At 38.9% G+C, this 27074-nt stretch overlaps 1 protein-coding gene across 1 annotated transcript; it reads right to left on the bottom strand.

The window, feature by feature from the left end:
- Positions 1 to 6773: 6773 nt before the first annotated feature.
- Positions 6774 to 26973, bottom strand: LOC139721892 (dehydrogenase/reductase SDR family member 11-like). The gene is made up of 7 exons (XM_071633213.1): positions 26664 to 26973; positions 13298 to 13501; positions 12562 to 12656; positions 11912 to 12041; positions 11443 to 11526; positions 10175 to 10240; positions 6774 to 8554 (listed from the first exon to the last, which is right to left on the bottom strand). The coding sequence occupies exons 1-7, from the start codon at positions 26799 to 26801 to the stop codon at positions 8516 to 8518; spliced, it is 756 nt and encodes a 251-aa protein (XP_071489314.1). The 5' UTR covers positions 26802 to 26973; the 3' UTR covers positions 6774 to 8515.
- Between the last annotated feature and the right edge of the window lie 101 nt (positions 26974 to 27074).

The raw sequence follows: 27074 nt of genomic DNA, 5'->3' as shown, positions 1-27074 counted from the left end.
TTTACTCTGGTTGTTTTCTTGTGTGTCATTCTCCCGATTCTCCGCTCCACCGGCAATGTTTTGATACCAGATTTCGTTGTCTGTCATGATTTCAATAAGAATCCCTTTGGCGCCAAAACCTCAACCGATAGTCCGAATACCCAGTTGTTAGTATCTGAAGTTAAATCATTTTATCTCCTTTTTAGTCAACTCATTTTCTGTAATCACACGGTAATCCCCTATCCATGACAGACTATGTTGTGCTTTGTCACTAATCAATCTTAATCCGTGTAAGATACCCTCAGTTGTAGATAAAACAACTGGCAGCAGCTGATGTATTTCGCATGTCTCGTTTACGACTGGGCAATGCAGACAGACCTGCGAAGTAACGACACTGAAGATTGTGTATAATGAATAGATTTATAAGGTCTGAAGGTACGCTGAACGTGCTTCAAGTAATGACATTAAACTCGGAGTTTTCGCCATCAGAGAAATTATCTGCGGGTTTACAAAACAAAGCGCAAAGCATAGACTGCATGTGAATTGCTGCCCCCTCGCTTAAAGTAATGAGATAGAAAACATAAGCAAAAAACCAGCAGGTAATATGCTCCGTAGGAGTATGTCAAATCGTAAGAATGTCTCAAAGTAAAGCAGGCCCTATTCGATGTAAAAGTCTTGGCGGTAAAGACATCATTGCTAAATCTCCCCATGAAGAGACAACGTACAGTCCGACCTCTGACTTATCCGGCCTCGCTTTATCCGGATCTCTCTGTTATCCGGACGCATTTTTTTCAATGTAATGATTACGGGAGAAAGGGGCTTTCAAACTCAAACTACACTCCTACACAAACTCAGATGAATTAATACATTTATCCCCAACATATATTTAACATACATTCACATCAAATTTTCATCTGAAATAACATGCATTTATACATTCACTACGACCAAATTTTGTGCTGATATCAAAGAGAGAGGGATTGCCAGGAGGTATTCTGTAGTACTAATAATTGTGGGTACATTACAGTCTTAATGATATCTATTCATTTTCAATTTCCTATGACTTTGACACCTTTATAACTATTTTTTTTTACTCTTGTTTGCTTCTTTGTTTATGTGCTTTTTTGTTTGAAATGGAAAGATAATGTTCCTGAGGTTTAGAATAGTCGGCAAAGAAGTTTTATGTCTTGGCAGGTCACTGAAAACAAACCATACTTGAGAAGACTGCCACTGGAAAGAATATGCTATTACCCTGTGCCGCTCGGCCGTGCCCTCTTTGTGCCAAAACAGTGCCCTCGCAAATCACATGAAATCCAGCGTGATCTGAAAAGCGAGGTGTCATCTCATAGAAACAGGGGCACATAAAGAGTGCATTACACTCGTTCGTCAACCACTGTGAAATGTGAGTGAGAACAAAACAAAAGACCGGTCTTCTTCACGACGAGCCTTCTTTTTATTCCCAGTGGTGCGCAGATGAACCGGAACTAATATGTCCTCCATTGACCCAGCGCCCTCTCACCAGGGAGGTGAAAATTCAAAGTCCCCTACTCTGTGATCCCCGAGGAGGTAAACTCGCTTACTACCTCATTGCTCTATACCGCAAGATATGTTAGCATTCCCTTGAGACAATAACGTTTGTTGTGTACGCCGTAGTAAAGTTCTCCGCAGTGGGGTGAAAACAATATCTGCATTTTGATAATGACAGTTTCTTTACTTAATTGTTGTAAATCGGTATGTGTTATTTTGTCAGATTTCATGTTTTACAAGGTTTACAAACTCTCCAATTACAAAATACTGAGTATTATATGAATCCATGGTTTTGGTAACAATGATAGACGTCTTGATAGTTGTAATTTTGACCACATTATATTCAAGTACTGTCTGTTTTATTTATTTATTATTTGTTTGGTCCATGCCTTATCAGGTTTATGTAACATGCAACTAGATTTCTACTTTGTATATACTGCCACAGCTTTCCAGGAAAATCGCAACCACAAAATAGGGATTGAATAACACGAGGAGCTGTCAGTTGAATATTCATGCCAATGCGATGCGGTTATTCTGGTCACATGACATGGAAGAAACTCGATGATCTAGATCCTATTCATTCAGTCGACATTCAAATGCGAGCTCCTTTCCAACACAAGTTTTAATCCAGCAAGTGCATCCTTTCCTATCTTTTTCCCACCCAATTCAATTTGTACGATATAATTCGGGTATTGTCTGCCTTTATTGTGTGTGCGTATTTATGTTTGGAAATGAAAATAAGGCATGAATGAGTGGATGAATGTGTGTGTGCATGTATGTACGTATGTATGGGTTGGTGTAGACATAACGCACACACGTGTTAGATATTCAAAAATAGGTCTTTTATGAGCTCCCATTAGAAGCAAGTTCACGATCTTTATTTTTCAAAATGATGTAATTCTCCCCTCGATCAGTGGCAATAATTTCTTTATTTTGTTCTGTTTATGCGCCTCCATGAGGAGACTTTAAATTCTTTCTTCTTCCTCTTCTTCTTTCTCATGAGCTCCTCCATGGAGACAAAGGATGCACAAGTTGAAATACTGATATTCTTTGAACTATTCATGATATTGTTTGACCTGATACCAGTACTGGCTGGAGCAATTCATGTGCAATAGGTCCTCACTATTTTCCCCTTAAACAACAACAAACAACTGCTTTTATTGCTAAGCGTTCTTTTGTTTCCCCCTTCTACTGTCCTCTATACACGTATACGTCCGCACACTTGAAGTGATAAAGTGAGATGTATGATGGATGCATTCATACTGCTAGTCACATTTTCTTCTCAGCTCTTCCACTCCTCGCTTTCTCATTAGATATTTCTCTCTTTTCCCTTCTTCTTCTTTCTACGTGTGCCTGTATCAGATCTGATGCCCAGGCTGTCCAGTCGCCCGTTGCTGAATTTGTTGCGCTGTCGATATATTCCATTCCTGCATGGCTCTCGCAGTTTGACCGGTAGTAACCTCCGCTGCGACTGCTGCACTTCTGGTTAATGAGCGACTGACCGGATACGCCAGCATCTAGAATTTCTGCCGGCACGCTTGAGCCAGGCGTTGGACAGGCATGACAGCTTATTCCGCCGTTTCCCTGTTTTTCTCTTCTGTGAGTTTTTTTTTAATACGTCGTGTAGTTGTAAGCATCCTCGAGAGAAATAACGACCGCAATTAAATTTCTTTCGAGGCGACTTGGTTGTAAATGTAAAGTTTACTTTAAAGAATAGTAAGACCGCAATGACGAAAATATTGAAGTAGGTTTGTTGGTCTTGATTGGCATTTTTGCATGAGCCGTCAGCAGCTAATACACCTGTCTTGCTGTTGAAATGCTCACGTTTGAGTATATAGCGTTAAACAAGAAAACTGTTCAGCTCTTTGTGCTTTCGTCAGTCGAGAATGCTTTATTTACTCTTAATGTCGTCCATCGCCATATCACGACTGCCATTTTCTTTTCTTACTCTTAGCGGTATTTTGACGAATCATTTCACCAGGGATTATAACTCCTATCAAGAAATAATAATGTTTAGCAATAACTGATTCTTTTGTTCGTTCATTAGTATAGTTACAGGCTTTTGTCTTGCATCGGAGGAGGTAACTTTTTGTTGTCGTTGTTTTCAAAATTGTCTTGCTTGCTCAAACGATGCAGCAAACCGTTACACACATTACTCTGAGGTAATTCTTCGTTGAATATAAATTGCCCATAGACTTCAAGTGTTCAACCATGACAGAAACAGAGACCATCGTCCGTGTGCAAAATCTCCAGACGAAGGAGGTTTTGCATCCAACATAATTTGGAACAATTAAGGAACTATGTCAATAATCACTTATTCCTCCCATTGAATGATAATTGAGCGATATCCTAGCCACCGTCTCCAGACGACGGGGGATATAACCTGCTTGACTATTCAGCCAAACATTGCCCAAGGTGTATTGGAGATGTGCCGCTGATTTCTCCCCGAGTTTGCAATGAGCTCCTCTTTCTCAGCGAAGTCATTGACCCACGTTTCTATACATCTCTATGCCAGTACTGCCCCGAGGGCACATCCCTCGCGCATCGCAGACGGCGTATCGCGTTTGGTTCACGGCAGTCACATCGGCCCAGCCTGACATGGCCAATGAGGGGAATGGCCAATGAGGGGGGAATTTTGAAAATTATTCAACACGAATGCTCAGATCTCGAAGGCGGGCCCGGGGCGAGAGTTTTCCGCACTAATGGAGGAACATACTTCTTCAGGAAGTCAAACGAGAGATGCTTAAAGGGACCAAGCCTGGGTTTTAAGGTGGTAGATATTTTCACGCCACATTTGATTTTGTGAGATCATAAGCGACATGAACGCTGCTCCTTTTAATCGGTAATCCATTTAGGATACGTACCTGTTTTTCCCCTGCAGTTTCACTCATGCTATTTCCTCGTTTCGGTTGACGTTTACTTCAAGTTGACTTCTGAAGTGTCAGTGCTTTATGTGACAGTATGAGTTAACCACTGCTGTCATGGTATAATAATTATGTTGTATGCTGACGCTAGATTTATTTTCATGACTGCCGTATATGAAAAGAGGTAGGCTGCATGCACTTACAAGAAAGTTTAGAGAATATGCGATGACTTCCGTTACGAGAATAAATATGATTATTCGACATGAACACGCACTAAATTCAACTTCGACGAAGTTCTGCTAATTGCGTGTTTTGTTGATTGGAATTATGGTTACTGCTCTACCTCAGCTTTAAAATTCAACTTTGAGTTTATTCTATTTTTCTTAATTGTCGGCGTTTTGTAGTGTTTCTATCTTGCTTCCTTCCTACCCTCTTCAATTCCTGCCCTATTAGCTTACTTCTTCCTCCCTTGATTAGTTTTAGATGAAGAAAAATATGTGATATATGGCAAGATCATAAGTCTCTTCCTAGGTCACTTAATGACATTAGCATGTTCATTAGTAGCAATAAACCGCAATCCTCAGTCAAGGCGAAAAATAATCGAGTTGAAGTGAACTTGAACATTTGTAGCGTCGTAACATATGGGTGTGTGTATACGTACTCCTTTAAAATCTAGATGAGAGCGTTTATTGGAGCAGAAATTGAAAACATGTCAAAAGTGGATCGTGTGTAGGGGGAGGGGGGGGGGGTGAAATCCAACCTGAGCATTTTTGGTGCATCAGACCCGACTCCTCATCACTCTATGATAATTTAAAGATTTCCAGTGCACTAATTAAGAGTCTCTTCCCGATATTACACTCTGCTGTAATGTGCGCGCTCTGACAGAAGTGTCAAATTGCTGCGGATAGTTCGGGCGAGCACTCTCTCGAGATGGAAAGTGGGTCTTGTTAACACGCTAGAGACCACCTCCAGAAAAATGTAATTGACATCACGTGCAATCGGGTTGCCAACCGTAATGACAGTGTTAATATATTATGCCAGGGAAATGAACGCCTTACTCTTAAAAGCGACGAAACTCCTCGGGCAATGAGTCCGATGAGATATGGGGAAGGAGGGCGGGGGGGGGGGGGGGGGGGGCAGACAGAGAGAGAGAGGGGGGGGGGGGATGCAGGGGACGGAGAGAGGGGGTGGTGGGGGTGAGGGGAGACAACGAGAGGGAGAGAGAAATATGATTTGATTTTGTTCGTCATTATAACGTGTGCTAAGATTATCTATCATATGCCATGAGCTAGAATGCGAGCTTAGCTTGGTATGTGAGTGGACATTGTGCTGCATGTCCTTTGACTTCCATGGAAAATCAAGATCATCTTTGATAGTACTGTATAGATACTTATGAAAATCATTATGATAGAAAAAAAAGTCTCCATCTCCAATCGATAATAATGTTCCTGCTTGATACAGTTACACCGAGGAGGCGCGGCCCTGAGTCACTGTTTGAGACAATCAGGATTGGCTGAAGTGTTGTTGAATCAGCCCAATAGAGGGAGGTATATAATAATGACCCAAATTCAATATTGACTGACTGTGCAGCAAGAAACATGGTGAGCCCAAGTCATTGTGTTTGTGTGTGCTTGTGTGATGGTGTATGTGTGATTGTGTGTCTTTGCCCCTTTGTTTTTATAGAAAATAGATTCCTTAAAAAAAGTTGTTTGTTAACTTTGATTATGTATGTCATAATATATCGTCATATCTATATTTCTATCAATCTATCTATCTATCCATCTATCTATCTATCTATCTATCTTTTTTTCTTTCTATCAATGTATTCATCTATATGTCTGTCTGTCTATCTGTCGATCTATCTATCTACTTATCTATGTGCTTATCTATCTATCTCTCTATCTGTTTGTCAATATATATGTATAATATACATCTGATTACATATCAAATCAGTAGATTCAGAGCATACTGACAATAAACACTACTACTACTACTACTACTCCAACAATAACAACAACACCAACAGCAGCAGCAACAACAACAACAACAACAACTACTACTACTACTACTACTACTACTACTACTACTACCACTACTACTACTACTACTACTACTACTTCTACTACTACTACTACTACTACTACTACTACTACTACTCTACTACTACTACTACTACTACTACTACTACTACTACTACTACTACTACTACTACTCTTTCACACACACACACCCACACACGCAAAAAGTCACACACACGAAAAAATAAAAGAGAGTACAGTTTTGTATCAGCATTTTGTCAATGAGACGACAATAACAGCGATAAAGATTAGTACATAGTATTTATTTCAGGTGTTTGTTTAATCAAATCCTTGTAATAACGCAGGTACACTAGTTCGCCTGATGTCAAAAAGACTCGGAGTAAATTGTATTGCGTAAATACTACAGTAGATGAATCTATAATTGATATAATTATGTGTACGATACACTGACGCGTGGTAGTAAAAGTAAACACTCAACGATCTAATACGACAATGCGATCAGCCGTGAAAGGTGTTTCGCTATCTCATCGGGGTGGGGGTGCGATTTTTTTTTTTAAATGAGGATGGGGTAATACAATAAAAATAACAGCTGCTAAGTTGTTAGGGTGTAAAAACACAGGTTTTTGGAAATGCTTCACCTGCCGTGGGTAATGAATTTACTACAGTGAAATTAGTGGTAACGACATGATCGTGTTGCTATACTATAAAGACAAAGTGCCCTGAGGGTGTTTCATAAAGCTGTTCATAAAGTTACGAACGACTTACGAGCGACTGGTGATCAGTTCTGATGTGCTACACTTATTAGAATTTCAGTAATTCAGCACTAGAACTGATCACCAGTCACTCGTAAGTCGTTCGTAACTATACGACCAGCTTTACGAAACAGGGCCCTGGTCCTGTTGTACACAGCGTTGCATGCCTCTGACATCTGACTTTGTTTGTAAATTACACGACAACTAAATGACTTCTGACGGGAAAAAAATGTCCTTTTATAGCACACATGGATTGGATTCATATCTCAAACATCTTTAAAACAAATCCATTCTGCTTGCCATGCTATTGTCACGAAAATCTTATAATCTCTGAGGCTTTTCGGTCATTGTGTAGTATAATATAGCTAATTAGATGAAATACGCACTCGACAAGCATGCAGGTTAATCTAACCGCTGATTTAGAGAGTTGAATTTTTCAGTATTCAAACAAGGTCTCCCTTAGCAGTGGGCAGACGGCTATTGAAAAAAAAAATTAGCTTGTATTTGTGGTTACCGGTTCATCCGATAGCTGGAGTCTTGGAGAGAAATAAAAAAGGAACAAAAACAAACTTCGGGAGTACAGTCGGTGTACCTCCCACTCCTTATATACAGAGGCAAGTAACGATAAGGGGTTTTGTTCTTGTTTAGTTTTGTTTTGTTTTTCTGGCAGTTTGTACTTAACATTAAAGAGAGAGAGAAAAAGATATGCAGTGCACATCGTATTACGCTTCTCGAGCAAAATGTTGATACTGAGCGACATCCCGCAGCCCGCCCTCTGTAGTCCGCACAACACTGTCCCAGCTCGACTCGACAAGGCGTGACAAGCCCTTATCGCCACACATGGCGCTTCAGATCGGCAACGATGCTTGAATGTCGGAGGAGTCATGTCCGTCGCTGGCATCCATTAATGAACCTGAAATCTAGACGAATTTATTTGGCTTTTCGAACCAAGTAAGGACGCAAATAGGTACCCGTGATTCTGTACGATAAATGAGTTCGATAGACGTTACTGTGTTAAATGACCCCTTTGATTGGCAGACTCCATCTGATGATATCCCGCAGAAAAGAGTAAATCATACCAAGGAAATTACTATTGGAAGACAATCATAATGACACGATCAGAAGAATGATATTGAAAAGATAAATTTTCTATGTACACATCGAACATTGTATACATCTTGTGTGCCAAAAATCACTTGCTACTGCATAGAAGGATTATCATGTGATAGCACTTTAAGGCTTTCCCTGTTGGCGTACATCGCTACTGCGATGCATTGGAGAATGGTCTTACAAAGCAACATCTCTTACACCCCATGCTCCTTAAAACAGGGGCGTGAATATAGTCGCTAATACTCTATGGCTGGATAACCGGACGCAGTAAGACATCGTGAACCTGTGGTGGAAAGAAGAAAAAAGTAGGAAAAAGAAAAGGTAACTCAGTTTTAAAGAGGACATTTTTGTTTCGTTTTATTTCATTTTCAACACATATGATTACAACATTTAATATACTAATGATACAACAAAGCACTGAAAAACAAGCTATGAAAAGTGATATAATTTGGCAAATTTTAAGACAAAATACAAAAAAAAAAATGGTTGGAAATGGAGAGGACTGCTAAAGAGCAGAGTTTGTAGTCTGCAGTACCCTCCTAAAAAACTCTAGTTACAAGTTAAAAACGGCGCAAAATGATAATCGACAGTGTAAAGCGCATAACGCGTAGTGATAATGTCGCTATGCGCTCAGTAAGGTAAAACAGAGACGAAGTACCGATCCGGGTTAGAACAAAGCAGCAGAAGTGATAGTAAGCCCACAAAAAAAAAAGCAACACTTAATTTAACGTAAAATATTAGGGGTCATCCCACTAGACCGACACCCACGAGTCATACAGCCCACGAGTTCGACATTGAAAACAGGACCATGAGTCATATAGCTCACGAGTCATACAGCCCATGGGTTCGACACTAGGCAAATAAAGCCCATGAGTTCGACGCTAGGTAAAAACAGCCCACGAGTTCGACAGATACAACACGGCGCGTAATGTGTCGGTCTCGTGGGCCTTGTTGGCTTAGTGTCGAACTCATGGGCTGTATGACTTGTGAGCTGTATGACTCGTGGGCTGTATGACTTGTGAGCTGTATGACTTGTGGGCTGTATGACTCATGGGTACGTGTCGGTCTCGTAACGTGCACCCAAATATTAAAGGACAGACAAAAGGAAAGACCAAGAGAGAAAGAAAGAAATGAAGAATCTTGTAAATATAGCTCTTCAACTCTACCGACCATTACTTTCATGAACTCCAATGCAAACGTCCTGCACATACATAATAAACAGCGAAAAGACTTGAATGAGTACTTCACAATACGAAGTATGAATTAAAACGATGATGGTGACATCTCAAAATCTTGCATCATCGACGTTTCAGATATGATAACAAAGATAACTTAAAGGTGAAAACAAAGATGAGGCGATCTTTCAAAAGCTTAATCTAAAATATCTTAAAGGTACAGCTTACCTTGGGAGCAGTGATTTAAAGAAAAATGTTCCAGATATCACATTACTTTTTGATTAGTATGTCAGTTGTATGTGTAGGTCAGTTATATCACAAAACATTCTACTATGTTAACATTTTGCAATAAAGACTAAAATTCAAGGAGATATCACTGTTCTTCTCAATAAACCATAACTGTGCTATAGTCGGTTTAGTCTAGAAAATTTTTATTATAACTATTGTTCACATTTTGTATATATTACAATACTTATCATTAATCATACTGATTCAAAGATGTACATTGGTTGTTTCTATCCCTAACTCACACTTTAGACCTATTTTGAAGCACTAAAGCTGTTTTTTTTTGGTCATCTGCAAATAGTAATTTTGCCTTTCACGACTCTATGATGCCGTATTTATCTACAATCTATATATTACAAATAAGAAATCATAATTCAGATGATGGAAAGATGGAGCGAAGTTGTATGACTTGAAACGAGAGCATCTCCATCTTATCTCCTTACCTGAACATGCTTGGGAGTTCCTAGAATGTACTCCACCACACCCGCGATGTCTTCTGGTTCAAGTTGCTATAAAATGAGACAAGGGAGAATTACACTCAGACGAACTATCCTATATGGGTGGCCATACAATTCATTTGTGTAACATTTGAATTTCTCGCCTGACAATTTCTTTCCTGATAATATTAAGGTTATAATAATTATCGACGAAGCACGGCGACTTTCTTTGATTAAAGAGGCGTGAATAAAATGTGTCCATTCTTCAGGAGGAGGGGGGGGGGGGGTGTGGAGGCTGGAAAGTGAAGTAGTAATAGACACTTGTTAATCTGTTCTCTAGAATGTTCTTTTTATGACTCCTGAAGAGTGAGCACAGGGCCAACCAGGTACCAGGTAGGGAATTAACTGAGGAACTTATGAACATTATTACGACCCACACAATCAGAATGATATCATGTGTGTCTTTTTCCTGTTCCTGTACTTACCCCACCAACGGTGAGAGCTTGACATGGCTAATGCGATTCCTACCATTGATTTCTCCAAAGAAACAGGGTTAGAATCATTACACCGGATGCAAATAAGATATCTGACACTTTACATCTCGTTTTCAGGGAAATCATGTTTATACGCTTTTTCCTCTTCTTTGTAAAAGGTCCTTTGAAAATTGAAATCTCTTTCCTGTTATAGATTCTTGCTATCTCCTCGTTATCTGCAAAGGTTTTGTGAATGTTACTATGCGAGCATCATTATAATCATTAAAAAAGTATTACAGAGAAATCTAAAGTAATCATTCCCAAATTTGCATAAATTATCCATTATTTGTTTCTGTCACGTTGAGTAAATTAGTTTAAGAGGACGGAAGGATCTTCGGGCATTCATCTGTCATGCAAGAAAATCTGGTGGCTCCCAAAACGAAGTTTTCTTTGATGTATTAGTATATCTGTCAAAGAGAAACACCGTTCCACTACATCATAATGTAATTCATCCTCCTCCAATGACATATTGTGTGTTATGATTTGTAAAGATTGTTGCCTGTCCTCATCAAAAACGTTGAGGTTTCCAATGTCACTGAAAAGGGATATTTGCTTGCGACGGTGCACACATTATACATTGTACGTTTGCGGTCCGTCATGTGAACATTGTTCTGCAAAGAAATAATGAGAGTAGAGTACATAAGGAAATAAAGGGGACACAAGAGGGTAGTATTAGGTATCGCGCGTTAACAACGAAAGTACTAGTATCGTTTCTTTATTTTTATTGCGACCCATTCCTACCTTTGGCAAAAGTGGTATTTTGCTTTCCTTTTCGCCATACATGTCGGGGTAGAAGCGCGTGTTTCCCTGACCAGGTGAGATACCCTGAAAGGAATAAATGTAAAATGTCTTTGATCTGTGGAACCTTATCAAAGAGCTACTTAATATTCTCATCTCGGTTATCAAAGGTATACTTATATAAAGATGTAATTACTTTGTTCCTGTGCATTATCTTACGAAGCCGAAGACTGGTGTTAGACTTGCTGTTATCCAAAACAGCAGAATATTATTTTGCGTATGATTCAAACAAATTGCTTCATCGCAACATGACAAACTGTCTTAAATTCTCAAAATAATGTGTAATATACGAAGATCGGACATACATTGACGAGATTACAGATACCATTACAAACTACCTGCCTACTAAATACGAGGGCTTTTAATGCGGAGTGAGGTTGGAAATGATGAGGAAGTCTTGTAGTAAAGTCACCGATATTCTGATGTTGGAGTTGATCTCTCTCAGCTCTTGTCGGAAACCTTCCTGGATGGCTAGCAGCATCACCTTGGTAGCACCATAGAAGTGAAGATCACTGTGAGGTGTCCACTTGTGGGCGGCTAGACTGGGGGTAGAATCAACGGATGATGTTTGTTATTCCGAACGTTCGGAATTACAAACCTTATTTCGTTTTCAGATTAACGAACCTCCGGAATAACGAACCTTATCTAATTTTCGGATTAATGAACCTTCGGAAGAACGAACCTCATTCCATTTTCGGATTAACGAATCTCTGAAATGACGAACTATAACGGAATCATCATCTACGTTTCATATTGAACAATATCACATTTATCACGTTCGTCTGTCTTCAGCCCTACTTATAGTTATCCCCGATTCACTTACAGTCACAATGACATCCCTATACTTGTAGTATGATGACATGATATTACTTTAAGCGCACATATTTTAGTCTTTACTTCTGACACGAAGGACATGAGATGATTCTGGAATTTTCAACATAAATGATAGGAAAGTATCATCATTTCTACTTGATTACACAAAGATACTTATACATGGTCACAGCCCCTCGCCAGCCAGCGAGTATACAGATCTCTCGACTATGATATCTGGTCGGAAATTACCTAACAAGGTTTATTAACACGCCATCATCCACGTTGTGTTTCTTCATCAGATCTACAGCCTCACGACAGCAAAACAGCGTCCCCAAGACATTCACCTGTCATAACAGAGAAGTTGAAACAAACCGATCAACTAGGGCCAAAAATCAAAACAAAACAAAAAACTGTAGCCTGCCAATACCATTTCTAGTATTGTCTCTATAACAACGAAAGGAGACAGGTGAAGGAAAGTGCCATTGGCATTATGTCTTGATCTGTTTCTCCCGCCTTGATGGCATAAGTTCGACGATCTTGAATTTTTTATGACTTGTATGTTTTGGTAATTGGAGCTTACAAAATGAGAAGCAACTACAAGCATAGAAACAGGAAAAAAAATAAACAAAACCTACCCAGAAAAAAATCTTGACTATTATGAAAATGATTACCTATGGGCTTGGCTTTTTAGGGGTAAATTTTAGTCAGTAATTATTTTGTGTTTGTTGAGTAAAATTTTACCCTGATTATGTTTTTAACGTGAAATTTGATATGTAATTTAGATGTTGCATTTCTGTCTATGTTGTATTTCTATAAAAGATGTAAAATAAACTAGAAAATTTGAAATTATTATTTTTCCCCACAGCATTATAAAAAGCGAAAATTATACAATCATTAAGAGTTTATGTTGATGGTTTTCTCAGGACTTTGAAGAGGCCTTTAGGTATTTAAGACAACTATTTCTTGGTCAAAAGATAATGCAAACCTCCGTCATGACTCTCCAGTCAGACGCCTTGCCCGATAGCAGTGGTGCAGGTCTTGAGAGCCCTGCACATTGCACGCTCACGTCCACCCGACCAAACCTCTGCTCAACATCAGCGTAGAGGGATTTCACAGCCGCCTCATCCGAAACGTCGCACTGCGCGGCATGAATGTCGCCCCCATCGGCCGTGACCGTGTCAACCACTTTCTGCAAAAAAAGCAGTAGAAACGTGTGTTGATGGCAATAGAAGTTTATTCACCTTGAACTTTCATTAAAAATAGATGTTTATGAAGGATTATTAAATTCGCTATGACAAAAAACTTGTCTGCTGAATTGCGGTACGAGCCTGAAAGATGGAAAAAATACCCACCTAAAATGGGCTCGTGAGTGATAATAACATCAAAGCAAGCAACTGATTTATATGGTGACTTAAAGTGAATCAAAAATGTGGCTATACACGTTCCCTCTCATAACTTTGTAACGTCGAGGGATTAAATTGAATTAGAAATGTAGTGAATTTCATGTAAACCCCTCAAAAAAAGACCTGTAATTCCAGTTTGATGTATCATATTTCTCTTATAACTACATTATTCCATTCAAATGTGACATCATAAGAAAGCCTGATTAATTTTCTTTACAATGACAACTCACTTGTTCACAGTATGCATTCCTGGAATGCACAATACAACTGAGTACGAGGAAAGGTCAAATTTGAAATGTTGCAAAATGGAGCAAATGTGTTATGTCAAATAGTATAATCCCAATTTTGTTTTTGTCTTTTCAGGGAAGGCATGTGCTTGAAAAGAATACATTGTGAGATTATCATTAAATTCCAGGCTTCATCCATGAATTACAAACTGCAACAGTATCTGCAGATTAAAATCAAACATAAAGGTTGACCAAACGATCATCTAATGTTTAGGAAATGAGAGTTTTTCAAAGTACTCACGTTTCAGCATTGCTTTTTCCAGTGGCCTTTTTGTCATCGAAACAGTACATTATCAATTGCAGAAGTGTTGCGACATTTTACTTTTGATCTGTCCTCATACTCAGCTGTTTTGCACATTCCAAAAACACCCAGTCATAGTAAGTGTGGTGTCATTTTAAAGATAATTAATCAGGCTTTCTTAGGATGTCACACTCAATGAAGATAATGCTGGTAACAGTGAAATATGATATATCTAACTTTAATTGCTGAACTTTAAATAAAAGAACAGGGATCGGATGGACTCTTCAACAGAGGAAGCTACAAGTACAACTCATCAACGCGGCCGTTTTCAAATTGGCTTCAGTAGATAGCGCTTCTTACTCGTTTATTCGGATTTGATGAAGTCTGTGGTATTTCGTTTGTCTTATTCTACTCTATCGATTGGGGTGAACTTGAACATGTGGAATTTCGCGTGGAGGTCCGTTGCAAGCCCGAGTAAATTCACATTCCGAAAAGGTATAGGGCCTACTAAATTAACGTAATAGTAAGTGAAAGGGGGCAGCGAGTACATTCTGTGAAGGGGAAGGAAAGATTTATAAAGGGTAGAAGGAACAGAATAAGAAGAAGCAAACGCTGAAAAAGAAGATGAAGAAGGAAAACTTGTGCAATAGTTGTGGTAGAAGTGTTTGGAGTAATATCTTAGCTCACTGCGCTCCTCTTTTCCGAAGGAGTGTAGTGAAGTGGGGCTAAAACACTTAAAAACATATGAGTATAAATACACACATACAGCCACAATTCCTCTGAGATACTATATTCAAGATGTCTCGGCGTTCTTTATAGTGCGAATAAAGGAGTCACCATCACACACTCCTGCACACAATTTAGTGCAGCCCTGCCAAATCTTTTTTAGGTTGAAAGGCATGTCCACATTAAGATGTAGACATTATTATCTCTTCCCTTATCAGTGTGTCCTATTTTTCTTTTCCTTTTTTACGCCTTGTCTGAATAATTTATTATTACTGATGCAAGTTAAAAATAGCTGCATGTGGACCACTTCGTGTACATGCAATGTAATCTTTGTGTGTGTGTGTGTGTGTGTGTGTGTGTGTGTGTGTGTGTGTGTGTGTGTGTGGATATTAGCAGTTGTGTTATGAATGGAGGGCACTCTACGGGTTATTTCAAAATCAAGAGAGGGGTTAGGCAAGGTGATCCCCTGTCTCCGTATTTGTTTTTATTAGTAATTGAAACACTGGCACAAGTAGTAAGGAAAGATAACACTGTAAAAGGAATATGTTTTGGGGGGAATGAAATAAAGCAAATTTTATATGCGGATGATATTTCGTTGTTTATAAAGGACATAAAATCTTTAAATAGGTTACAGTATATTTTTTATGAATTCGGGAAAATAAGCGGTTTAATTGTAAATAAAGACAAATTGATTTTTTTTTGTGGATGGGTAAGGATACAGAGAAACCTGTATTATCTGTATCTGGAAAATATGTTGATGCAGTTAACATTTTAGGGGTGAATTTTGCAAGAGATGTGAGGGGGAAGAATGAGATCAATTTTAAAGAAATATTAAGTAGAATAAAAAAAAATTGTTAGGATGGTGGAAACAGCGTGATTTAACACTCATGGGAAAAATTCATCTGTTGAAAACTTATACATTATCAAGGTTAAATTATGTTTCATCACTCATAGTTGTTCCTCAATGGATATTTCCTGAATTGGATAAGATGATTTTTGAATTTTTGTGGAATGGTAAAGACCGGGTAAAAAGGAATATTATGTATCAAGATTATGTTAATGGGGGACTGCGAAAGATAAATTTTAAGCTGTTTGTCAAAACGCAACGTATTATGTGGTTGAAACGTTTATTGTATGGTGAGAAGAAATCTGGGTGGAAAATGTATTTTGATTTTAGTTTTCGATCAGTAGGAGGAAGGTTTTTATTTTTATGTGATTATGAATGGTCTAGATTGACATTGACAAATCCAGTTCCACCTTTTAATTTAGAAATGGTCAAGGTATGGCAGGAAATGGATAAATGTAGGAATTTTGAAGATGAAGTGATGAATCCAGTTATATTTAATAATAGAAAAATATGTATAAAAGGGAAGAGTATTTTTTATTGTGATTTATATGAAAAGGGTGTTTATAATGTACGTCATATTTTACAAGGAGGTTTTATTAAACCCGTTGGGTATTTTCGAAATTTAGGTATCATGGGAAATGGTATATTTAAGATAAATGATATTTATAATGTTTTTCCAGAAAAGTGGAAAGAGTCCACAGGGAGTGTAAGGTTTCAGCAAATTGATGTATTAAATTATGATATACAGGTGAAGATTTTTGGTAAAATATTAGAATTTCAAAATATTAAGTCAAAAATAGTGTACGAGTATTTTGTTACAGTTTTACAAGAATTGTATACCCTGGAAATAAGATATGGTGAAGTGAAGTATGATTTCAGTGATAAGGAAATTAAAAATTTATTTATTAGACCTAGAAGCACGACTTTACTTAGTAAACATAGGGAATTTCAGTTTAAGTTGTTACACGGGGTGATATATACAAGGGAACATTTTGTTTAAGTTTGGTTTTGTGAATGATAATCTTTGTTCTTTTTGTCAATTGGAAAGGGAAACTTATTCACATATATTTTTTGATTGTGTGAAAGTAAAGCCGATATGGCAGTTTCTTATTGAGTTTTATGATTTAGTTGAGTTAGAAGAATTAGAATGGAGAGATATCTTCTTGGGTTTACGAGGTAGTTCAAATCGAATCAAATGCGTGAATGCCTTGATAATTTTGATGAAAATTGTAATATTTCGGTCAAGAGAACAAAATAAGTTACCCAAGAGGGAAAAGATAAAGAAATTTGTTTTGGATTTTATAGAGGAGGAAAAGAACGTTGCGGTTAAAGCAGGTAAGCTTGGTTTTCATTTGCAAAAATGGGAGCAGTTGAAACTTTCATAGAGTCAGATGTATGGTCAGTTTATAAAGGTTTTTGCCGTATTAATGTTTAGGAATCGGTATATGTATCAGCATTATGGTGGTCACTTTTTTTTTCCCCCATGTAAAATGTTTAGTTAGCTTCGATCTTAATTTGGTGTGTGTCTAACTGTCAAAGAAACAGGTAACCAAGATACCACAAGTATGTGGTGTGATTTGGCGTGCAAATGTTGGTGTTTGTGAGTGCGCACTGGTGGGTATGTTGTTGTTGTTGTTTTGGTTGATGCGTAGTGCATATATGGGTGTGTGTGTTGAGGGAAGGCTACGGGGGTATGTTAGTGGGGAAATAGGTGGGGATGGTTAGGGTTAGGTAGATGTAGTTAGGCAACAGTAGAATAATGGTTAAGGGGTTAGGCAGGAATATGGTTTGTTTTGATGATATACACATATGGTTATTTTGCGCTGTACGGGGGGTGGGAGGGGTGGTTGATAGGTTAGATGGAAAAAAAATGATGAGTTTTGCTCGGTTAAGTAAAGAATTCTTTTTATATGATATGTTTCAGGAAATGCTGTATTCTCAAGAGAGTGTAAGAGAATTTATGTAATAGAGTGGATATTGAGCAATCTGATCAAGTTGATCAAGAATTGTTTTTCCCTTTTAAGAGTTATACCTTATCTGATATATTTATGTATATAGCGTGTGCTCTGCCAAAAAAAAAAAAGAAAAAAAGAAGGAAGTTAAGTAAAAAAGTGATTGAGTAGCACACATTTCTTATTCGGTGTGTGAGTGATAAGGCACATTCGGATTGGCTTGATTAGGCTGATCAAAATAGCTTTTTCTGAGAATTATGCAGATTTTTGTCATTTCTCTTATAAAAACAGGGTATGATTTGGTAAAAAGAATCAAATATATCGTACTGTATGTTTGAAAAATGATTTAGCAGCACAAGAATGAAGAATACAGCTGCTTTCTTTTTTGCTGGTGGATGTATTAATTTTATTGTTAATATGGATTTCACATTGAATGAAGCTCAAATAAAGAATATTATAAAACAAAAAAAAAAGTATGTGTGTGTGTGTTTGGTCCTAGTGTACAACGAGGCAGTCCTACAACAAGGGTCCAGATATAGCGAGATAATAGCAGGTCCCGATGACCTCGTTACTACGGGATTCCCCTGTTGACTGTCGTGGATTTCTAAATCAGTTTCAAATCTCAAGACCTCGACCAGGTTCTCTTGCTTGCCTGCTGATTTCTTTTGAAAGGAGAGTTATGAAATACACCAAGATAATAACAATAATCCTTTGTTAACCCTTTAGCAAATGAAGATTCCGAACATAATGGCCTATCGTTCCCTAGAAGGCACAGTAATATCATTCTCATTTCCACAACTTTCTAAATTATGTAGAACAGATCACTGCATGTTTATTTTTGTCTATCACAAGTTATACTTATTTCAAAGCCAATGAATACTTTATCTTATCAAGAGACTGGTATGTCACAGACTCAAATAATTCTGACATACTTTTGTTGACCTTTTGCCTCTTCAAATTACCTAATAATATATTCTTTATGAACACAATAAAATGGTAACTCATAAAACTATAAAAAAGCGGACGGGCGGTTTCGGGCGTTTCAGGGTGTAATAAGATGGGCGGTTTCTAGCGGTTCACTTACTAATGGGTTAAAGCGATTGCTTTGATGTTGGTCTCAGAGAATTATTTGTATACTTAGTACTGTCATATTTCTATCACAGAGGACGGATGAGTCAAATCCTTTTAGCAACGGTTGTAAGCCGAACCTGCTGAAAATAGTTACGGCAAGTATAGAAGTCATAATGCGTCATCAAAATAAAGCATGTGCATGGGTTTATGAGAGTATGTGTGAGTGTACAACTTTAGCTTCGCAAAATGTGCTGTTTTGCTAAAATAAGATGTTTTGTAACCTTGTAGCAATAATCAAACATGTATCAACCCCCTTTCTAATGATATGATGACCTCCGCATGGGCTTTCACAGGGCCCACGATATGTTTCCATAGCTAACTGGTTAAGATCCCTTCAAGCAGAAAGGTAAGTGGCATAATGTCGGATGCGCCAAGAATACAGGAAAAACGAAGCGACTTCCTGTGCAATTGTGACGATGAATAATTACCATCGACAGGTCGTGTCGTCCGCACGGCCTTCGGCTGTAAGGGCGCGTTTACACCGAGCACGGGTTTTTGCTATGGTGCGCCAAAAGGAATTATGTCTGGTTCTGTTAAAAAAAAGTCTCAGCAATTCGGTATAAAATCACCCTAAACGTTATTTTTGTGTCACAATCTAGAGCAACAAAATCAACAGTAGAAGATTAATTTTGTATCAAAATTATTAGCGGGGAAGTGATATTGTAACAGAACCAGACATGCTTCCTTTTGGCGCACCATAGCAAAAAAACAAAAGCAAAAACAAACAAAAAACAAAAAAACAAAACAAAGCCAAAACAAAAAACGGCCCGTTGCCCTTACCGTATTCAGCGCAAACGGGCCTTAGGTTGTACATACTGTACGTGCAGCATATGCAAATCTTTCTTAAGTATACTCCATACCTTATATGCATGGCAACCCCACAACCCAACGCAATGACAACTTGTTTGCGACATGATTTCCTGCTCACCGAAACTGATTTTAGAAACCCGTACGAGGACAAGCTCAGTTCGATCATATTCTAATTTAACAGCTCCTCTCCGATCCATGAACCTCTCACGATAATGTTCTTACTCAACATGCTCAAGTGTCTCCTTCAAATGTATTTCATGTAGGTTGGATAATCGCCATGAAAGCTTGGATTGGCAGTGTTATTACACTCGCGAACACTCTCACAGGCAGACAAGCGGCTGGTTTGCATAAAGGAAACCATTAAAATTCCCTATTAGGATAGACCGCGCTATGCATAGATTTCACTTTACGGGTCATTGTCAAATAAGTCATTAGTGACCCTATTTTCCTTCCTTTAATCTTGAAAGAGGAAACATCAACATTGGTAACACGATTTAGCATTTACAGCCACATTATAGTCCTTCGTTGTAGACCCCCCCCTAAAAAGGGAGTTAAAAAACAACAACCTTACGCCAAGGTTTCATCTCAACTGTTCTGACATTAATACTTTGTTGGAATTTTGTAATATACCTGGACCCATTAATTCCGTGTTTTTTTCCGGTGCTTTTGTAATCTCTCTCACTCTCTCTGTCCAAATATACCTGCATTCAAAAACCCGTTGGTTTTCTGGAAGTTCATGATATAATTTTGAGATCATTTAAAGCTCTCTGACTCTCTCGATATTTTGCTCGATGTGACGTAATTCATAGAAATGAAGAATTCTTTGAAATGCAAAGCCAATAGATGTTTCATATGTGTGTATATTTTTGAGATTATTTAAAGCTCTCTCGATATATTGCTCGGTGTGACGTAATTTATAGAAATGAAGAATTCTTTGAAATGCAAAGCCAGTTATAGATGTTTCATATGTGTGTATACATTGTTGTGGACGGCTGGAGAAGCGCACTGAATGAGGGAAAGATGAAACCTGTTTGGGGCTGATTGTTAATATTAGAAAGCTATATGTGTATGCGCTAACTCGGGTTCTTAGGATCATTCAGATGATGATGATGATGATGATCCACAGCATTTGTATGGCGCCATATAATCTGTTATAGAAACATCCAAAGGGCACAGACTCCTCCAAGACAGTTGAATGCCCGGTGAAAAATGTGAGTTTTGAGTGAGGCTTTGAAGTGATCCAGTTTGTCAATTTCAAGGAGGGAAAGATGGGAGGGAGCTCCATAGGCGAGGAGCAATAGAAGAAAATGCCCGGTCTCCGTATCCCTTGAGATGTGTGATGGGCACCTGGAGAGTAAGGCCAGATGAACGAAGGCCAGGACGAGTCTGCCGTCGCTAGATTAGGGAAGACAGGTATCCTGGGGCCAGACCATTAATGGCCTTGAAAGATTCTTCATGAGCAGAATCAGGGAGGTGAGCCTCCCTGGCAGAATTAACCAGGTATAGATGCCATTAACTTTCTTCAAAATTCATTCTTCATGTTTCGACAGCTTATAATGTAAGGCAGTTGAACAAATGCATACACTCGTGTTCTACAAGACAATCTGAAAAAACAAACAAACAAACATCTTTTATATAATCCTAAAATGATGATGGCTCTGAAATCTTTTAGAGACACCGGACCCGATAATTCGAACTCTCTTTCTTGTGACATTAGAAATGTTAAGTCTACGTATTCTTATCCTATTTGTATTCTATAAGAAAACTGTGAAAGCAAATGTCTCTGTTTGAACATTGATGATCCTATCATCAAGCTTCACGTTGTAAATGCATGTGTAGGCCTACTGTGTACATAAAATTCCTTCGTGTAAATATTGCCGCACTCAATCTCTTACGTAACCAGTAAACCCATTATGGCCTGGTAAACAAAATTGACAATTTGCACCTGAGCGAGAAAACATGTCTTGCTTTGCTGATCAGTAATCCAGGTGATATCACGTTGTATCGAAACATTCCAACAGGCACACCTGTGATGAAAACTCCATAGTCATACCAGGAAAGTGAGACAAAACACCTCCCTGGTCATACCTATCCTTTCCTTCTCCCGACAGCCAGCGTGGATAAAAGCAAAACGGCGCTACGAGAAATCTAAAACCTACATGCGAAGAAGATAGTAGTCTCTCAAATCAAGAAAATGCATGTACATTGGGATATCATCGCTCAGCCAATATCATTTTTGAAATACACTTACTTTACGAGAGAAAGCAAACATTTTCGCAGGTTGAATGTGATTTGTAATCTTACTTTTGCCATTTTTCGCACATTGTTTCAGAGTAAACATGGCCAGTAACCACGGTAGATGACATGTATGTCTTACTATTAAGCAACGTTACATGCGTGCCTACAAGACTAGAGTCCACTTCAGTAATTACTAATTTTGTCTTACAAAATTTGTCATATTTTGAGGTCTGCTGCTCCCCATCACTGATGTTTATTCAAAGGCAGTTGAGTCTGAAAAGGCACCTCAGCCAAATAAGACCGACATTAGGGCAACGGTTCTTATTTTTTTGTCAGTGACAACGCACGATTACACACTTATCATTGTCCAAACATGTGAATGTACCACTCATCAAGATGCACACAAAAATCAAATGGCGGCGGTGATGATGGGCTTAAAGAAAGACCTCCGTTCCTGGTATACGTGTGTGTAGTAGGTCCATGGTAAATCCAATCGAGAAAGTTAGTATGTACGCAATATACTGCCAACAATGTGTATACTTTATGCATACTGATAATACTAAGTAATTTTTGTGCATTCCATCAAAATTCTGTCTTCCTATAACTTTAACAAAATTGAATTTAGATAAACATAATTTTGGAAGTGTAGAGATTGTCTTCCAGTACTCTTGAGGGCTTTTTACACTTGTGTTTCTTAACCCCGGACTTTCTCTGACCCAGGACTATCGTTAGTCCCGTACCAATTTTTTCAGCTTTTTACACTCGCCAATTAGTCCCGTACTATCTCTTGTCCGGGGCTAAGGAGAAAACTGACCTTTTTACACTCGTATTTCTTAGCCCCGGACTTTCTAAACCACATGAATATTCATAATTACGCTGTGTACTGTACACGTACACGCGCGCACCGGCAGCACTTGATTACCTCGTTTCTGATTGGTCAGTGAGGGTCGGACTTCGTCTCCGTCGCTTAGCCCAGGATTATTTTTTCGTTCTGTTTACACTCACTTGCTTGGCACCGCAATTGCGGTGCTAACCCCTGCTATTTTGCAGGGCCAGATAGTACCATACTATCGGTGGGGCTAGCCCACTTTGGCAAAAACGAGTGTAAACAGAAAGTGGGCTAAGGATAGTCCCGTACCAACGGTGGGGCTAAGGCCCCCCCCCCCCCCTTAGCCCCACCGTTGGTCCGGGGCTAAGCAAAATTTTACAAGTGTAAAAAGCCCTATAGGGTTCTCACTAACCAATGTCCCTGGATGAGCTCTGCACGGATGTCGTTTTACATCCAAATGAAAGGAAATTATGTTTTGCTCTTCCCTACCTCCTCCTCGACAAGAGGGAAAAATAATCCTTTCTGAGGAGGTTCTTATGCGGTCACCTTCGAGCGAAAAAGAAAGCTACATGATGATAAATGTTTACACTAAAGGTATTATTGCAATCCAATAATTGCAGGAATGACCTACAGCGTTTGACCACGTTTTTTCACCGATTCTTAAAGTCCACAGCCGAATCTTCGAAGACTCTGAGAGTTGGCTCAGTCGGGCAGCGCGTCTGCCTCCAGATGCAAAGGGCCCGGGTTCGATTCCCGAGTCTCTCTGAGCAATGTTGTGTGTAATCATACTGTCCCCTCTAGTAAGAGGCAAAGCACTCTGTCCCTCAGATCGGACATAAGATGAAAGTCCCGTGCGTGAGAGAGTTTCAACTCATATAAACACGTACAAGATCATGCTTCATTAATTCATCGCAAAGAGCAGGGTGTTTAACCCGGTGAAGTGGTCCCGCCTATAACATCAGACTGGACCCCATGGAAGACCAGCAATGTGTAGCTGAATGTGGGCTAGGCAGCCGTCTTCTTAGATGGAAAATGAACAAACAAACGAACAAAGTCTTCATTTGATAATCAGGTGCTCTACACCGTTTGTCATTGTTTGTGTAGCAAGTTATTGGCAACAAAGTACGACACATGGAAATATGGGAGAGCCTGGAAAATTTAAAAGTATGATCACTTGATGACGGGGACCATCAATGAATGGGTTATGTATAAAATACTCCTGTTAAGAATGATATGCAGTCAACATTTTTATATAAACACGGAGAATTACCTTCAGGTAATCTATGTTGATATCAGCAGCCAGTATCTTCATGCCTAATTTGGCCAAGAGGTTCGTGATTGCCTCCCCGAAGCCTGAACCAGCCCCGGTTACCAGAGCCACACGGCCCTTCCATTTTGATAGGTCCATGATGACTTGACGCTACTGCTGTCGTGGAATGGCAACATCTGAATGAACATTTTGTGATGTGTCATATGAGGCCGCTATCCAGGGTCAACGAAACGCGTTCGCCCCCTTTGCCACTATAAAAGGTTGTAATTTCCTGAATTGTATTTTGATAGCAGTTAAACAATTGTTATGTAAGTTGGATATTGTAGTAATCTCTGCAAAAAAAGTAGTGTACATACGTAGTTTACGACAAGAAAGCCATCGCTACTGGAAAGATAATCTTAATCACTCATTTTATCATGTATAAAGAAACGGACTTTGGATCGGAGGCATACCGATTGCATACCGTAAACTCTCCAGTCATATTGACAAGCGGTAATAATCAGAGTGGACCTAGACCTTAGCCATTCACTTTGTTCCTTCGTCGGTGTTCAATAAAATGCCTCGATATTATATGTTATTTGACAAAAAAAAAGTGTCGCATATGATTCCACAAGACATGCAATAATTGTATAGCAGTATTGTTTATTTGGTAAATATCAAACAGATGTGATATCTCAGTGTGCACATGATATTTTTGATGTTCTTGCCACCAAGGTACGACCCCTCTAAATGTAATTGAGCTGATGTTCCCTGTGACATTATGGACTCAAATGACCGGAATATACAAAGGTAGTTGACATTTAGTAGACGGATTGTGCAAATTTCGATTAAATGCTCCAAACACGTCGCGTAGGGCGACAGAATCAGATATGCAACACTTAACGCACACAATAAAATCAGGCGCATGTGCATGCCTCGGTATGTACGCGCCGATATTTCGCGCTTGTTTTACAGTCCGCAGACTTACGTTTATATCATGGATTAACATTGATTTAAACTTAATCGGTGTTTGTATGTACTGTATAGCCAACGTGCTGGGTTTGGGTAAGTATTTGTATTTGCTTGCTTTCTAGGAACATGGACCATGTCTGTACGTGGCGTCATGGTTTTTGTAATCCGGAAACTGGTTTCTTGAGTTCTTTCTTCTGTTGCGATTTTTAAGAACTTACTGGAGTCTTATCAGTTAAGTTAAACTCGCGACTCTAAGAAAAGAATCCCTGGTCTAGAAGTTGTCGGCAAAGCGTTGCTGTTTCTCCATATTCTCAGAAAAACGAAACATTGTAGAACACTTACATGTATGTCTTTGGCTTTGGGGGAGCTAGATCGTAAGAGTTTTAGTGCAAGACTGTTGTCAAACGTTGAGTTGGAACAGAAATATCATCGTTATTATTTACTATCAATCGTATCTTGCGTTTTTCTTTCCCTGCATGTAGTTGACTAAGATCTTTGAAAAAAAAATGCCATTGAAGAGTTTTCCATTAAAAGACCTTACAGCCACACAGGTGTGAACACAATTAAAGAGAACCTCAGCTGTATATTGAAATTAAAATTGATCTTCTTGAAAGATTCTGACAGAACAGTGGAGAGCTCGGTAAGATCGAACAAATTATGGGAGAACTATTGAATTCTTGGTGAGATAGTTATGAGAAGATGACGTTTCCTCATGTAACTTGTATAATTTATCACCACTTGAAAACATGTCCAATCAATAAACTTCTTTCGAGAAAAAGACAGTCGCTTTTGTTTTTGCGATGTATTTTGCTTTCTCTTTCTTTTACAATTACTGTACTTATAACTTGATCATTGAGCGGAGATTAGCTCCAAAGCTTTGTACCCCATTTCCTTGCATCAACAATGAGACGATGCAATGCATACACATGATGGCGTCCGGTAGAAAGACATCAATCATGGCATGCCATAATACAGATGAGTCCGACTTCAGAACACTGCAACTTATGGTTGCCATAACTGGGGGGGGGGGGGGGGGGGGTTTCCAAAGAAGAACAAAAGCATTTTCAATGGTTATGCAATGATACCAGGTGCGTTGCTATGTCAGTGCATTAATGATCTTTTGTTAGGTAGGCCTATACTTGGAAACCCCCAGTTAGAAATTACCATAAAAAACAGTATACACAAATCGAATTGGTCTGTAAGCCAGTTCGGCGTTAGCTAATGGCACATACGTACACATGACCTTTCTTTTTTTTTCTGAGTTGGTGAGGCATTTCACTCGTTTCCGACGTGACAAAATGCATAAGCTTGTCCTATAGGTAACAATCAAATTTATTGAATTCGTCAATCATGTTCAAACAATGGATGAACTTGCGTAGACCGGATGACCAGAATGATCTGTCAATGAATTGACACTTCGGAAAGTATCCATTTCATCATTTTGCAACTTGAATGTATCAATAAGCATTTTTCTATTGACATATTGGGGACCTATTGACCACCCATTGATGTCAACTCTTTTCTTACTGTCCTGTTCAGAGATAGCCATCGACAGGTTTAGACTATCCCCACGCTATCAAGTGAACGAGTAATTTGCATACCATTCTAAGAACTTGAGCATACAGCAGTGGCAGCCCCTTGGACCAGCAGCGGTTGCAAATCTTACCTGGAGAGATGCCCTGTTGTTGTCCGTGGCCAAAACCCTCATACCGAGTCTGGCCAAGGCTTTGGTAATAGCCTCCCCGAAGCCCGATGCTGCACCAGTGACGACAGCTGATCGACCTAACCACTGTGTCAAACTCATGGCCGTGAACTTTCCTTGAAACGTTTCACCAAGTCGTCATAAACTCTTCAAGTCTATCTAGCCTTCTACAGAACATTCAGATAACACTTCGGGAGCAAGTTGAAGCAACTGGAAATGGTATCATGGATGACTGTTCCAATTGACCCTATAAGCACAAAGAAATACGTTATCAACTTTCTTCACAATGGGAAAAAAGTACAGTATTTCAATCACTTTTTGAAGAGTTAACGCGTTAACGCAAGGGTCTGAATTTCCGTCCTGGTCGCTGGTCTT

The sequence above is a fragment of the Diadema antillarum genome, unplaced genomic scaffold (assembly GCF_040938485.1).
Source record: "Diadema antillarum isolate AM-2024a unplaced genomic scaffold, OU_Dant_1.0 scf00000151, whole genome shotgun sequence".
Classification (NCBI taxonomy): Eukaryota; Metazoa; Echinodermata; class Echinoidea; order Diadematoida; family Diadematidae; genus Diadema; species Diadema antillarum.
The sequence above is the reverse complement of the archived record's forward strand: the minus strand, read 5'-3'. Positions and strand labels throughout refer to the sequence as shown.

Coding starts and splice junctions, on each gene's coding strand:
- LOC139721892 (XM_071633213.1), bottom strand. CDS start 26,801: ATGAGTTTGACACAGTGGTTAGGTCGATCAGCTGTCGTCACTGGTGCA. Junction 11,527..11,911: donor ACTCCAACATCAGAATATCG/GTGACTTTACTA, acceptor TATTCCTTTCAG/GGTATCTCACCTGGTCAGGG. Junction 10,241..11,442: donor AAATACCACTTTTGCCAAAG/GTAGGAATGGGT, acceptor CTCATTTTATAG/CAACTTGAACCAGAAGACAT.